Source organism: Mustela putorius, unplaced genomic scaffold (genome assembly GCF_011764305.1).
Source record: "Mustela putorius furo isolate JIRA1106 unplaced genomic scaffold, ASM1176430v1.1 tig00003942_pilon_pilon_pilon, whole genome shotgun sequence".
NCBI classification, from domain to species: Eukaryota; Metazoa; Chordata; class Mammalia; order Carnivora; family Mustelidae; genus Mustela; species Mustela putorius.
Window position 1 is genome coordinate 5,813,820 of NW_025422087.1, and position 16,050 is coordinate 5,829,869.

Below are 16,050 nucleotides of genomic sequence, written 5' to 3' on the forward strand. Positions count from 1 at the left end.
CCTCAATTCAATATCACCCTTCTTCTTGTCTTACCAAAGAATTCGTCTTAGTTTTCACAAAATGAAAACTATTCACTCGAATTTCATTAAATTTCATATCATGTAAATTGATTTATATCCACAATAAAAGGTACCACTGGCATATAGGTTTGGGAACAAACACAGAGAGTCTTTGTTAAGCACACAACTCAACCCTCAACCATTGGGAGCAGATGTGTCATTGACCAGCCATGACCGTTGGGAAGCTGCAGGCATCAGACATGGTGTTTACAGGTCAGTCAATCCATCATTTCAGTTAAGAGGGCATCTACCATGTGTAATCCTTTGAGTATCAAGAATAAAAACAAATCAAACTGATGCCTTTCTCTGGACAGCTTGGCTGTAGCATTGAGGACGAGAAGAAGAGAACATGGGCAGGAAGGAAGAGGGGGATGACCCTGTCATTGGTCTACCCATCAGATACCTCACCTGGACTCTCTCAGTGGGGCCTGCCTTCTCAAACAGCACACACCTCATCCAACACCAAAAAATGTTGGGGATCTTCCAGGTCACCTCTGATGTTTAGGCAGGAATTATTAAATGATCTTGTTTCATTCTCATAGCACCCTGGAGATGGACTGTGCATTTTCCACACTTATAGATAAGGAAACTGAGGCTTGGGAGTTGCCCAAAGTCGAACCACTGGTCAGTATAAGGCTGGTACATGGTGTCACCGGTCTGTGAAAAGACCAGACCTCAGAGAAGGGCTTTTATATGAGCATAGAAAGAAAGTTGTAGCTTTTTTTTTTCTTTTGAGGCAGTGGAAAGGGGGCAGAAGGAGAAGGAGAGAGAATCCTCAAGCAGACTCCCCACTGAGCATGGAACCCCAAGCAGGGCTCAATCTCATGACCCAGAGATCATGACCTGAGCTGAAACCAAGGGTCAGTTGCCTAACCATCTGAGCCACTCAGACGTCCCCCCAAAGTGTAGCTTTATAATGCTCCTGATAGGAAGTAGAAGCTGTTGGCAATGGGCAGCTGACCGTGGAATCAAGCACCTTCCCCCAAACGCAGGCCAGAGTGATCGCACTAGTATTAACTAGCTGGGGTTCACTTGTACAGAAAGGGGTGAGCAAGTGGCCAGGAGTAGGGGCTTTCCGGGCTGTGTGGGGTGAAGCAAGTCTGGGAGCCGCAGACTGGGAAGAGACCCTTTACCAGGAAGGCGAGTGGGTGACTCAGTGACCATGCATGGAACAGAGGGAGGGAGAGGATACCCTTGGACTCTCAGAGACATTGGGGGGGGGGCCTACTGACAGAGGCCACGGAAGCCAGGAAACAGAGAAGGGCACCACAGAGACAAATGCTGCTCTAGGGAAGGGTAGGCAAGTATACCTCCTATCCCTGATAGATGCAGAACATTCAGGCTTGGTCTCAAGACTTTTGCCAGAAATTGTACATGGATACTTTCAGGGCACTTACACTGCTCTCGGTTGGGCGCGGTGAGAATAGAAGAGTCTGTGACCCGAAGGAGTTCACACTCGGGGAAACAGGGGGCTTGTCTCCAGGCTCTAACCCTTCGCCGCTTGGCTGTCCTCTGACAGAAGGGGTGCAAAGCATCGTGGAAACAGTAGTGTGGGCTTCCTGGAAGAATGATTTGTACCCAGACCTGTAAGTTGAATAGGACATAGACATTTGCAAGGGAACCTTTAGAGAAGGAAGAGCGGCTACAGCCTGGATGACTACAAGGACATTAAACTGAGTGAAATAAGCCAGAGGCAAAAGGATGAATCCCGAGAGAAACTAGGAGGAGTCAGGCTCAGAGAGACAGAGAGGCCATGGCCAGGGGGCTGGGGGGAGAGGGGAACAGGGAGTTGTAGTGTAATGGGGGATCTAGTTTCCATTTTACAAGATGCAAAGAGTTCCAGATATGAACGGAGGCGATGTTTGCACAACAGTGTGAATGGACTTAATGCTACACAACTACCTGTCGTTCACAATGGCTAATATGGCACAGGGTGTGTTGTGCGAATGGCTCGGAGTCTGGGGTGGGGGAGGGGGCGACCATGACAAGGACTTGACTATGAAAGGATTCTGAGAGATAGGAGTTGGTGGCTTTCCAAGGTGTTGAGAAATAAACAGGAGGGAGATGAGCTGCTGCGGAGGGTGGATAGAGGGGTGAGTGGAAGAGACCAACCTGCCCCTGGTATTGCTAATGGAAGCCGTAGGATGATGGCAAGGACCACCGGGCTGAGCAGGGGGCTTCTGTTTCAGCAGGAGGCAGCAGGAGGCTGAGGAATCCGCACGCTCACCTGGTTCTTTCCCTCCAGGCTGCCGCTGGACTGGAACCCGCCTTCCAGGAGAACATGTGGGCCGGGGTGGCCGAGCATCTACCAGACCCTCCGGTGCCACGAGGTCACCTGCGTGTCCGCTGTCGGGGAGAAGCCAGACTTGTCTATTATTGGCTCGGATTTGTTTAACGTAAATTTCCTCACGAAGGAACAAGAAGGAGGTGAAGCTGCCCAGGAGCACTGATCACACAGCAGTTTCCCTGTCTGCGCTCTGAAGGCACCAGGTTGCTATTTTCTTGGCAAGTTCTTCTTTCCCAGTTAACCCAGATGTCTGAGCGAGAGCCCGCGTTGCCATCAGGGGCCAGGAAGAAAGACCGAGGAGTGATTTCGGCCAGTGTGGGCTTCCTCCCAAAGCAATTAGACCTTGAATTGAAGCAAACGAGTCAGATTCGAGGTGTTCCTTCCTTGGAAGCCAAGATTTCATTGAGGGAAGCCAGCGCAGAGCCGACGGGCTACAGCTCCAACACACCGCAGATATCACCAACCACCGCCATCCGCCGGTAGGATGGGGCAGCGGACAGGAAAGGGAGGCTGCTGGGAAAAAACCGACAATTTCGAAAAGTTTGTCTTATACCAGGCAAGCCACGGTTAATCGCTGGAATGTATTATCTCCTTTATTCCTAATAAACCTCTATGAGTAGATACTATTAGTGTCCCGTTTCACCAACAAGGAACCTGAGGCTCCAGAGGTTAGACGGCTGGCTGATGGCTAGGAGTTAAGTAAATGACAAAAGAAAATCCAGAGTCCATGTTCTTAACTACCAACAATGTAGACCATCCGAGCTGAGAAAAGCAGTCTCTGGGAAAAGAATCAGGAGGCCGATTGCCCTCTCCTTTCCAAACGTGGTCCTAGAACAGCCATTCGGAAGCTCTCAGCCCTCTCTCAGAGACCCTGACAGGGGTAGAAAAAGAATAAAAAAGCAGCTGCCAGTCACAGCGACTTGCTATGCCAATCTCTCCATGGGCGTCCGTGCTTTAGAGATGAGAAAACGGTCCTCAGAGAGATTATGGGTTTTTTGTGCAAAGTCACACAAGCCGAAATTTTCAAACTTCAAACCTTAGGGTGGCCCCAGTCACCGGGCTCTAAATCTCCACCCCTAATTCAAAGCCATCACTTTGCAAATGAGGGCAGCAAGGTACAGAGTACCGCAAACACAGGAGGTCTCGACCCTGCAGTCCAGTACTGTCCAGTACTGGCTCACCTGCTCTTTGGTCAGTCCATGAGCAGCAGCCTTCTTAGAAGAGCAGGAGAGGTATTGTCGTGGCCATGCACCCCCCCCCGCCCCCACAAAGGGCAAAGAGTGTGCAGGTCTGAGAAGTGTCCCACCTCTGGACTGTGCTACAGGTCCTGGGAGCTGGAAATGTCAGCCCAGATGACCTTGAATCTGTGTCCAGAGTCATGCCGTGTCCTCAGGGATTTGTTCATTCATGGAGAGACCCACACAGTCCCAGCTCAGCAGGGCAGCAAAGGGGGCGGGTATGTGCTGGGGTGCACGCACACAGTGGACATGCGTTGGGGGAGGGTGCCCATACATGTCCGTCATGGTGCAGGAAGAAGCCAAGGGTGGAGGGAGCAAGAGAGTGAGCTGGGCGCTGGGAGCCAGAGGCTGCCCTCCCTGCATTGCCACATCCCTATGGAACAAAAATTCTACAACCATCCTGGCCTTCTGGGGCCTTCTGAATGGCCAAGGTAGGAGGAAAGAACACTCACCATCTGTTAAGATTTTAATGAACACTTTGTTAACTTGATATTTAACTTTTAAAGACTGAGCCTCCATTTGTACTCTTGCCCTGCCCCCAAACACCAGGGGTGAGCCTGCGCCTACTTCTCTTTCACTTCTAGACTCCTCTTGTCCCCCACCCCAAGGCTCCTGTGACCTTCTACTTTATTTCACCCTTGCCAAGAATGTTGGATTCTCACTGAGTGCTTTTTAGGAGCCCCCTCTCCCCCCACCCCCACCATGAAGGGCATTCCACAGGTTTCTGTATTTTCAGTAGCTGCCAGGGAGACGTTGCTCTGCTTTCTGGCTAAGTTGCCTGCTTGTTCCCTGACATTTTTCTGACCCAGCCACGCCGGAGTCCAGACCTCAGTAACTCCAGCTGACGCCAGTAGAAAACGCTCACATCAGGGAAGACTCCTGGTTCCCCATTAAATAATCCAAGCTTAGGCAAAATGAGAAATGTATTGATTCATAGAACCATGGGGAAAATGGTGACCGAGAACTTAACAACCCCGTCAGGACTGACCTTCTATCTTTGTCCCTGTGGTACTCTCCTCTTTTCCTCTGCAGACCAGCTCTGTGCTCCTTGCAGGAAACATGGCCACAGCGGTCTCTGGGTTTAATTAGTAGCTCTAATTCCACAGAGAGACTGACTTCAAGTTCTCTTGCATTCCAAGCCTCAAATCCCTAGCAAAGAGATTTGCTGCCGTATCTTGGGTCAGCACTTACCTTGGCTCAACCCAAGTGAAGTCTGGGGACTGGTTCCTTTAAAAATGGCTGGTCCCTTAGATCCATGGTGATGCAAAGGCCCTGCTTCCCCTGGAGAAGAGAAGGGGGCTGGGTACACAAGGCTAGACAATGGATTCCCACTGCCTCAGACTGTCAAACTATGCCTCTCCGCCTGCTTTTCCCTTCCCCTTCCCTCCCTTCCTCCTTCCTTGCCTTCTTCCTGACATGGGTTTAAATCCTGGGTTTTCTCCAGGCCCCAGAGGCACAGAGAGGACCTGCTCGCTGCTATGTTACCAGCTTGCTGCTGGGCCAGAGCATATTATTACTTTATCCCGTAAGCCTTAATATCCTCAACTGCTGAAAAGGGAAGGGGGAACAATTTGCTCCCCACACAGGCTTTGCCCTTCTGTTTCTGAATCTTTGAGCCTCCTAAGTAACCATCCTACCTTGGCCAGACCACTGTTCCCACCCTGCTTTATGTAAACCTTTCTCCTTATTTTAATGAAGTACTCATTTTTAATCCTTTATTTTTGGACCATAACATTTAGAGTTTAATCCTCGGGGTTCTAGCCTGCCTACTTGGTACTATTTTAAATTGAGAGCTCTGCATTAATGCTGTTTTGCTGAGGGCAGTGTTCCTTCCATTAACTAATCCCTTGAGGAAATAATGCCATTATATGAAGTCAGCGACATTCAAAACAAATCCCATCTTATAAATCATGCCAAGCAGGGTTCCAGATACCTCCAGGTGCAACTTCCAATTGGTCTGGCCTTGTTGGAAGAAGATGGGGCAAAGCAGTGAAGAACATCAGACCTTTGTCTGACCCAGGTCTTCCCTCTGCCCCTTCCCACTCTTACCTCTGTAGCCAGAAGCCTGCTTTCTCAACTCCCTGCTGCCCACCACAGCAGGAGCAGAGACAACCCCAGCATTACCCCCAGGGCCTTGCAGGAATGAGTTTGGGAAATGCTGGATTAAAGACAGTTGAGCGAGTTTGTTTACCTCTGACCCCATCTCAAGCTAATCACCTCCCAAAGGCATCGCCTCCTACCACCACCGCATGGCAATTAGAGCTTCAACATATGGATTTGGGGGTGTTACCAACACTCAGTCTATAACAGAGAGTAATTTGTTCAGGATCATAAGCAAGAAGGTGGCAAGAGCCACGTTTGGGATGAAGTCTCCGGATTCCTCCATCTGTCCCATTTCCCTTGTACATAAAGGACAGTGTGAGACATCATGGACTATAGGGCATATGTGCTATGCTGGGCAGCTGGTGGGAAAGATGAGACTGGATAGAATTTGAGAGGCTTATGATGCCCGGCATCTGAACAGTGGCCCTGGGGAGTCCAAATCTGCCCCGCCAAATAACCCCTTCTTCTGGTGAGATCCCAGAGAGAGACGCACAACAAGGAACAATGGAAGATGAAAGCAAGTGCCATTTTATTTCTAACTGAGATGCCCAGTAGTCCCTTGGAGGGACTGCTCCAGGAAGCTGAGGTGGGGCTAGGACAGGCTCAGAGCTTGACCAGCTCTTTCCTTCTCCTGTCCAAATCTTACCACTGGACTTTGGTGAGCTGAGGACTCTGGTGTGAGTGACCCACCATGAGTGGTGAAGCCCAGTCAGGCTCCCTGTCTCTCACCAGTGGCATTAGACAGTGATGGCACTGTCTTCTCTCCTCTGTTGGGTACAACCTAGCCTATACCACTTGGCTAAGCCTTGGAGCACAGTTTGTTTGCCTTTCAAGGTTGCTCTGTGGAAGGTAGGGGCCCAACAAAGAGGAACCACAGTTTTTTCTCCACGAGCTTGAGGGAGGCTAGCTACAGCTCCTAGACGCTTGGTCGGCTGCCTCAGAGATTCGACACCGAGGCAGGATCACTCCTCTAGACCCTGAAAGCCACTCTGTCCTACCTGAATCCTCACTGCTCCCAGGCCCCTCTCTGAGGCCAGCCTCTACCCTCCATCCCTCCAACCACCCCATGTCCTATCTGATCAGGTTAAACCTGGCTCTGTCCTCCCGTCACCCCCCGTTCTAAGGTCCCAAAGAGAATATTCTATAGTTGAGATGCTGGTCTGCAATAATTTGGCCAGTTGGATATATCATGCCCAACACCCCCTTCCCAAGACACATTTTCCAGCCTCCCCTTTCACTTCTGCCTCCTGTTGTGGTGACTCTCATGAAGAAAGATGTCATTTGTGTGCTTCTTTATGACCATCAGAGCTATTACTAAAGGCTTACAAATTTTAATTATTCACTTAATATTCCTACACAACGACAAAGCAAGCACATTTTATGTGGGAGATTTCTCTCTGGTGAAACACAGACAGGAAAACGTGGTGAGGAAGACATAGGCACTATTTCTTCTTGTCCACTGTGGGACCCGGTAGTGGGCTGAGGGATGGCTGCCCAGACCCAGCAAGTTCCTATCCCCAAAAACCTATGAATGTGACCTTACTGGGAAGTTCGGCAGTTTTGCAGTTCTGATTAACCTCAGTATCAGGAGAGGAGGAGATAACCCTGGATTATTTGGATGGGTCCTAAATGCCATCCCAAGTGTCCTTGTGAGAGAGGCAAAGGAGAGAACAGAAGAAAGGGGAACAAGGTGGGGGGGAGGTGACATGGAAAAGAAGCATGAGGCCACACACCAATGGACACTTGGAGCCACCAGAAACTGGGAGAGGAAAGGAAGAATCCTCCTCACAGAGCCCTTAGAGAGAGGGAGAACCTGCCACCAACTGGATTTCAGACCTCTGGCCTCCAGACCCATGAAAGAGGAGCGAGACATGGAGAACCGTGAGCGCTACGGAGCCACCAGAGGAGATGAGGCCCAAAAGGTCTCCAGACTTAGCCCCCAGAAGGTTCCCTGGTGATTTCTGAGAGCAGAGCAGTTGGAGTGAATGGGTCTAAGGAAACAGGGGACATGGTGTTTGCAGAGCACTCCCCCACATGTAGACTTAGGAGAGTGAGGAGTAAACCGGAACCCTAAGTTACTTCCAGGACCTGTATGTCCTTTGTCCCACTGAGCAAACAGGCCCTGGAAATCAGAAGCACTTGTTTCAGCCACCGGCATCAAACCCAGAAAGAACCCCCAGGCATCCTGGTCCTCCCTTCTGTCCATCTTGAGGCACCCGGTTCTCACCCCATTGCCTCCACCTATTTCCCCCCTGGGACCCTCCCAAATCTCAGCTGCAGCCGAGAACTGACTTCGCATGCTATCCAGAGTTTTAGCCAAGAGTGGACTTCAAACTCTACCTCTCACAGACACTGTAAAGGTCCATGACTCAAAGATCTCTTTGGAGTACCAGGACTGGACACGGAAATCCACATGTGGCCAGCCCTGCTTTAGCTTTGTCTCATGGGGGCAGGGGGCTGCCATTGTCCCTGGAAACAAATCTGCAGAGAGGTCTCACAGACCATTGGGACCAACTCCGGGCTGAAGCCTTCACAGACCATGTCCTTGACAGGGGGCATCATTTCTTACATTAGCTAATAAATCCTCATCTCCTTGTGTGGGAGAGGTCAGGATGTCCTAACCAGTTTGGGCGACCAGTGGGAGCAATCTGAGGCTAGTCTCTGGTAGCTGCCTGGGGAAGTCAGGGCTTGTCGAAGAAGGTCCTTAATACCATGATCAGCCTCCTGTTGGAGTAGGGGAGGGCATGGGGATGTTGGAGCAGCACTGTGGCTTCCCCTGTGCACCTGTGGCTTCCCCTGTGGCTTCCCAGGGGCCCTGCGCACCCCCTACACTCTTTCACAGGACACAGTAGCCCTGCTCACCCCACCCTCCGACCACCCACCCTTCCCCCTGGCTCCATGCATGGTCCACTTGTTCATCTACACACAAAGCCTGAGGCATGGCCTCTGTGAGGACTGGTGGTTTGTTTCTGCTCAGCCCTCCCTCCTGAGTCCCGCAGCTGGGAGCCACCCCCTACCCCTCACTGGCTCTCAGCCCTGGTCTGTCCTTGGCAAGTATTTCAAACTCACCATGCACAAAGGTGAAGTCAGCCCTCCTCACCTCCTCCTCCATCCTGGTCTCCTCCTGTGGGCTCCATTTTGAGGAATGACACCAAAGTTAGAGACCTGGCAGTCAGCCTGTCCCTGTCCCTGCTGTTCACTGGGAGCCTGCAGCACAGCAGGGTGGAGAGGCGTGGAAGTGACAGATGAGAGTGCTGAGGTCTCAGGGGAGGTGAGCCTTCTTGGGCACACCATCAGGGCTGAGTTCAGAGACAGGGATCCGTGAGCTGCTTAGGTTATTTGTGGTGACTCCCAGTGACAGGAAAGAAGGAAGAACTGCCTGCTTCCCTCTCAGCATGCCCACCCATCCTTCCTGTGCACAACTTTGGGACAGTTGGGGACAGGTGGATGTCCTCAATGCCACCACACACTGAAGAATCACTTCCTGGCCACTTTCCTCCATGCCCCACAAGGGTGCTGTAGAGATGCGCTGAGCTGCTGGGGAGAGCCCAGGCAGCCCCCAGGAGCTGGCAGACGCCGCAACTGGGTGTGTCAAGCATCCCTCATTCTTCCCAGAGCAGCTCCTGTCCTGAGAAGTGCTCCTCCTGCCACACAGGACTTGAATGCAAGTGGTCATGTTCTTACAGAGCTCAGCTGTGGGCAGTTTGGTCCCCAGGAGGGCGCCCATCACAAGTCCTCCCTCCCCCCAACTCCAGGATACAGAAAGGTGTGTATCAGCCCTGGCTGCTGGGGGACTTCCCACTCTGCCCAGGGAGCAAGCATGTGTGCAGGAGACGGAGCAGACAAGAGCAAGGGCAGAAGAGAAGGGCGTGCCGTACTCATGCCAGTAACGCGTTCTGGAAGATGAGTCACGCCAGGTTACCCACATGCTGGTTATTCAGTGCTCTTTAATCACATGCCATCATTCTTCCTATAAATTCCCTCTTTGAACCAGCACACTTGAAGTTGGGTGTCTCACACTTGACAGCTGAAAAGCCTGATCAGTACCGCAAAGGCAGTGTCCCCTCCTGAGGGTGCAGCGCTCATGACCTCAACACATCAGCTGTGTGGGGGACATGTAGGGACCCGCAGTGCCCCTACCCGCAGGACACAAACCTCTGTCCCACTGAAACACAACAATTGTAAAGTGGAGCTCTGCTAGTCTAGATTTGATTTTTGTGGATGTTAAGCAGTAGGGCTGTTTGCTCTTGGATGTGTCTTATCTACTAACGGAAGAGTGTTTTGTCCCTAACCGTGAGCTCACCCCCAAGGCTTTTAAAAAGATGCAGTTGATCTAAGTGAATACAAGTACTGTCTAATTATTTCTAATTCTTCTAATTCCTCAATAAACCTCTCCTTTGGCCAAACACTTATGAACAGTATTGCGGCAAAATGTCCAACATTCTCGAACAAAACTTAATTGACATCATTTAAAGAGTTGGGTGGATTATGGGAACTAAAGGAAGTGTATACTCCTTGATCATATCCCAGATTCCAAAAAACAGCTGTAAAGGACATCGAAGGCACAAGTGGACCTGATAATGCTGATGTGCCAGTGAGAGGTACCCTGGGTGTGGCAATGGACTTGTGGTTTGGGAGGAGGAGGTCCCTGTTCTGGAAAGGTATGTGGAGAACAGACAGGTGAGAATTGCCATAATTGGCCAAGTGTTTGCTGCAATATTCTGTTAACGTTTCTTTCTTTCTTTCTTTTTTAATTTATTTATTTGACAGACAGAGATCATATGCAGGCAGAGAGGCAGGCAGAGAGAAGAAGGGAAGCAGGCTTTCTACTGAGCAGAGAGCCTGATACAGGGCTCGATCCCAGGACCCTGAGATCAGGACCTGAGCTGAAGGCAGAGGCTTTGTTAATGTTTCTAAGTAAAAAGGTAGGGGCACTTAAAAAAAAAAAAAAAAAAAAAGAAAAGAAAAGAAAAAAGAATGCTGCTCTGGTATTTGTTGTTGTTGTTTAAGAGAAAAAAAAATTATTTTTAAAGATTTTATTTATTTGACAGACAGAGATCACAAGTAGGCAGAGAGGCAGACAGAGAGAGAAAGGAGGAAGCAGGCTCCCCGCTGAGCAGAAAGCCCGATGCGGGGCTCAATCCCAGGACCCCGGGATCAAGACCTGAGCAGAAGGCAGAGGCTTAACCCACTGAGCCACCCAGGCACCCCTGGGAAAAGGATATTATTAAGGCAACTCTTTCAGAGGTTTTTCTTTCGTTTTGTTTTGTTTTTAAGTAGGTCACATTCCTGGCAAGGACCCCAGTGTGAGCCCTGAACTCATGACCGTGAGATCCAGATTTGAAGTGAGATCAAGAGTCAGACATTTAACCGACTGAGCCACCCAGGCACCCTCCTCTTTTAGATGTTTTTTGTTTTTTGTTTTTTTTTTTTTTAATGCTAGTAAACAGGACAATTTACAAATCCCGACAATCATCACTTCTTTGCAGCTGGAAAAGTACTGTCCTCTGCTTATGAACTATAAAGTCATGGTTCCCAAGAGCCATTTTTGGGCACCATCTGGCTTTTAGAACATTCCCAAATCTGGAAGTGGTTAGCAAAGAGGTAGTCCTGGGCACCCAGCATTAATAAATAGGTTGAATTTCCACGAATCACACAGCAGCTGGTTTGTTCCCTGAGCAGGAAGACAGGCATGCTTTGACTGCCTATGTCTATTTAAAGAGCCACGTTTTTTACAAAAGACATGAAAGAGAGGAAATTTTAAAATATTGATGTGTTTGTGTGTGTGTGCAGTGATAGCAGCTGAGGAGTAAACAGTATATGCTGATATTGGAGAAGAAAACTAGCGAAAAGAGGAAACAACTTCCTCCTCTCCGTGTGGCAAGCCTTCCGGGTGCTGGGTGCTGGCTCTGTCCCCCAATTGCCAAGCACTTCCTGCATATAAATTCCTTCAATCCTCACAATCACTTTGTGGAAGGAAAAGCTGAGCTTACAGAGGAAATTGGTTTGGGCAGGTCGATGCCAAAGCCATGCTGATTGTAAAAATTGGAGCCAGAATGGAACCTCCAGTATGTTTGACTTAAAAGCTATGCAAGCACTTAATTTATTATCCAGTACAATTCCCAGCTGAGCCGCAGCCAGGACTGGGTACATAGGGGATTGTTTCCTGATTCCCTCTGCTTGGTTTATTTGATTTTTAGTAATAAAAGACAAAAGCATGTAAAAAGAGCACATTTGTAGGAAATCTCTGGGCTGGATGGAGTAGGAGTAGAACAGGCAGACGATGCTGGGGTGAGGGGTGGTGGTGATGCAAGGAAGGGCCCCCCAAGAGGCACTGGTGCCAATAACCATGACCATTCATTCAGTTGGCTGCACAGGGGTTCATTCTCAGTATGACTGAAGCCTTCAGTGATGAAAACAGAAGCCATGAAAATGACATACACAGACCTATGGAAAGGCGCAGCCACCATCTCACATCCATCCCCAAATTCCTCTCCTGCAAAGTGAGAACTGAACATCCGTAGCCCATGAGAAAAGCTGCATGCAGGAAAAGGGAGATGGATGAGCGTCTTGTCAGTTTGCAGAACAGAGTATCAATGCTCAGAAAATGAAACTTAGAAACTCTTAGGGCGGAAAGATGCCACATACCCAGTCAACAGTAGCTCAGTGGCTCTTGAGCCTGCACCTTAGCCTCATCTGGAAAGGCTTAAAAATCCTGATGCCCAGGTGCCATCCCAGACCAATTAAATCAGAACTTCTGAGGGCAAGTGGTTTTTCGTGTGTTTGTTTGTTTTTTAAGCCTCTGAGACAATGTAAGTTGGGCCAGTGTTGCAAATCACAGTTTCCAGGCTGGAGTTTAATGGAAGGGCAAACTTGGTTTTTGTTTTTTGTTTTGTTATGTTTTTTAATGAATAATTGCAATAGCCTAACAAAAGCATGAAAAACAACTGCAGTTGTCTAAAAGAACCAATACTCATCTTGACTTTTTTTAATACGTTGATATTTTGCTTAATCCCTGGCCCCCTCTCCATTTCTCTCTCTCTCTCTTTTTTTTTTTTTAAGATTTTTATTTATTTGAGAGAGAGATTGAGAGAAGGAGTGGGAGGAGGGGCAGAGTCCTGGGATCGAGCCCTGCATCGGGCTCCCTGCTCAGCAGAGAGTCTGCTTCTCCCTCCCCCTCTGCCTGCTGCTCTGCCTACTTGTGCTCTCTCTGTCAAATAAATAAATAGAAATCTTTAAAAAAAAAGAAAGAAAGAAAGAAAGAAAGAAAGAAAGAAAGAAAGAAAGAAAGAATAGAAAATACTGGATTAAGAGGCTGTGTTTGGTCAAGAAAAGCTTTGGTGTTTCATATAAACATGAGTTTACAAAGTGATGTACAGCCTGGTGAAAAAAACAGCAAATTGTAATATGGTTGAATTCAACAGACAGTTTCAAAAAACAGGATTCTGAGTCCTCTCATGAAGCATTTGCAATGATGATAAAAGTGTATTTTGACAGTGCTGACCAACTTTTACACCTGAGTAAATGCTCAGGTTATTCACTCTACTGCCATAGAACACAGGCTTTAGAGTCAGTCAGATCTAAGCTCTGTTAACATTGCAACCTGGTCACATTGTCTCCCCGCTCCATTTCTTCACCTGTAAACTGGGCGATACACACCCCCTCGGAGGACGGTGAAGCCAGAGTAGGAGCACCTCGCAGAGTTCTGGGACACTCCGAGGCAGCTAGGTGTCAATTTCCGACCTTCCCTTTATGTATGATTTTGAAGTTGTCACTTTTACTAGAGTGGATCTCAAGGGGCAGGGGTCAGTTTTGGTTGTCACAAAGGGGCATCTAGTGGCATCTAGTGGTTGAGAGATGCTGTTGAACATTACACAAGGCACAGGTCAGACCCCCATGACACAGTATTATCCTGCCCCAATTATCAGTGAGGCTGAGGTTCAGAAAACGTACCACTGAGGATGCACAACTTCAGAGACTCTGCCGAGGGTATGTGATGTCACTTTGGATGAGGAAATGGGAGATTCAGGAAAGTTGGGTGATCTGTCTAAAAACCATAGTGTACTTGGGGAGGGGGCTGAGGGAGGCACGGATTGGATACTTGGACGGGAAACCAAATCTTTTTTTACCCCAAAAGGTGCTCTTTCCACTATATCATAGTGCCACCTGTCCTTAAGTAGAATAAGAATTGTTAAGGGACCCACACCATGTGACAAATCTGAGAAAATAAAACCACTAGAGACTGGAACAGCTAATTATTCTAAAGCTTTCAAATATGTCACACATGTTCATATTATTTACAAAACACATGCAAATACAGACTCAAAAATAACTAATTTTGACATGTTGTCTTTTAGGAAGTAGCCAAGGCTAGACCCCTGAGAGAAAACCATTGCACATTTGCCAGAGCTAGCCACAATGGCAAAAGGGACATGTCCCCATCACCCTAGCCCCTACAAGAGCTTCCCCAAATCCAAGATCCTCAGTTCTTTGGGGAAGTGAATCTCTCTCTCCAAATATCACTGAATCAGGACTCAATCTCTCCAGGGAAGTATGACGTGGTTGTTTTGTGCTGATTACATATAGATAGTGAGTTATTTCCGCACAGCAAATACTACAGGCAAGACAACAGTCTGGGTAGAAGTTGACAAGTGATAATGTCAGAAATATTGAACACTCCTGATAAAGGTGAGTCATTGGCAACTGCTAAAGTTGATTTTTTGGTCTTTTTAAAAGTAACTCTTGATAGCCATTTCTAAAAGAGCTATATTGCGCTTTTTGATGAGAAATCAAGGACAACAAAAATCGAGTACATATTAGGGATTTTACCTATGGAAGTTAATCATTGCTCAGACTTAACCAATGTTCATGAAGAACTGGACTCCAGAGGTCCATTATTGATTGCTAAAGTCAGTAGATATTTTTATTTTTATTTTTTCAAGTTTTTATTTAAATTTCAGTTGGTTAACATACAGTGTAATATTGGTTTCAGGTGAATTTAGTGATTCATCACTTACATACAACACCCAGTGCTCATCAGAATAAGTGCCCTCCCTAATGCCCATCCTCCACCTAGTCAGTCCCCTACCCACCTCCCCTCCAGCAACCCTCAGTTTGTTTCCTACAGTTAACTATCTCCTGGTTTGTGTCTGTTTTTCTTGTGTTCATCTGTTTTGTTTCTTAAATTCCACCTACAAGTGAAATCATATGGTATTTGTCTTTCTCTGACATATTTCATTTAGGACAATACCCTCTAGCTCCATACACATTGTTGGTAACAGCAAATTTCATTTTTTTGATGGTTGAGTAATATCCATTATATATACCACATCTTCCTTACCCACTCATCAATGGACACTCGGGGTCTTTCCATAGATAGTTTGGCTATTGTTGCTGCTGCTGCTGTTAATATCGAGTGCATGTATCTCTTCCAATCAGTCCTTTTGTATTCTTTGGGCAAATAGCTAGGAGTGTGATTGCTGGTTTGCGGGGTAGTTCTTCTTCTTTTACCTTTGAGGAAACTCCATACTATTTTCCACAGTGGCTACACTAGTTTGCATTCCCACCAACAGTGCAAAAGGATTCCCCTTTCTCCACATCTTTACAACAGTGCAAGAGGGTTCCCCTTTCTCCACATCTTTATCAACACCTGTTGTTTTTTGTATTGCTATTTTTAGTTATTCTGACAGGTGTGAGTTTTGATTTATATTTCCCTCAAGATGAGTGATGTTGAGCATCTTTTCATGTGTCTATTGGCCATCTGTAAGTCTTCTTTGGGAAAATATCTGTTCATGTCTTCTGCCCACTTTTTAACCGGATTGTTTCTGGAGTGTTCAGTCTTTTAAGTTATTTACATATTTTGTATACAAACCCCTCATCAGATGTTATTTGCAAATACCGTCTTCCATTCCCCAGGGTGCCTGTTAGTTTTTTTTCCTTCACTGTGCAGCTTTTTATCTTGATGAAGTCCCAAGAGTTTATTTCTGCTTTTTTCTTGCCTCAGAAGACCCATCTTGTAAAGTTGCTACAGCCAGTGTCAGAGGTCACTGGTTATATTCTCCAGTGAGTAATCATTTTTTAAAATAATGGTCATGAAAATTAAATATAAAAATCAATACTTTGTTAAATAGAGAAGCCAAACTAGTCCCTGTCCTGAGGATTTTAGGTGATTACTAGATATATCTATCAACTGTGTGCACCTATGATTAGATATGATATCATGAAGTAGTCAGTGTTGTTTTATGCTTTGCCCCACACCCAAAAATGCAACCTCAAGGCCTGCAAACTATAGCCAGTTGAGCCATTTTAAAAAACACTCCATCTTTGCAGAAAAGTGATACTACAGAAAATTTCCAATCTTTA

At 47.5% G+C, this 16,050-nt stretch overlaps 1 protein-coding gene across 3 annotated transcripts in view; it reads left to right on the forward strand.

Moving 5' to 3' along the window:
• LOC101679061 (WD repeat-containing protein on Y chromosome-like) overlaps positions 1 to 2,968 on the forward strand; it is a 132,670-nt gene extending 129,702 nt beyond the window's left edge. For all 3 annotated transcript variants that reach the window (XM_045069620.1, XM_045069621.1, XM_045069622.1), the window contains one exon: positions 2,306 to 2,968. In XM_045069620.1, coding sequence (XP_044925555.1) covers positions 2,306 to 2,510 — 205 coding nt within the window. In that variant the 3' untranslated portion in view covers positions 2,511 to 2,968. The remainder of the gene's footprint in view (positions 1 to 2,305) is intronic.
• Positions 2,969 to 16,050: the final 13,082 nt, after the last annotated feature.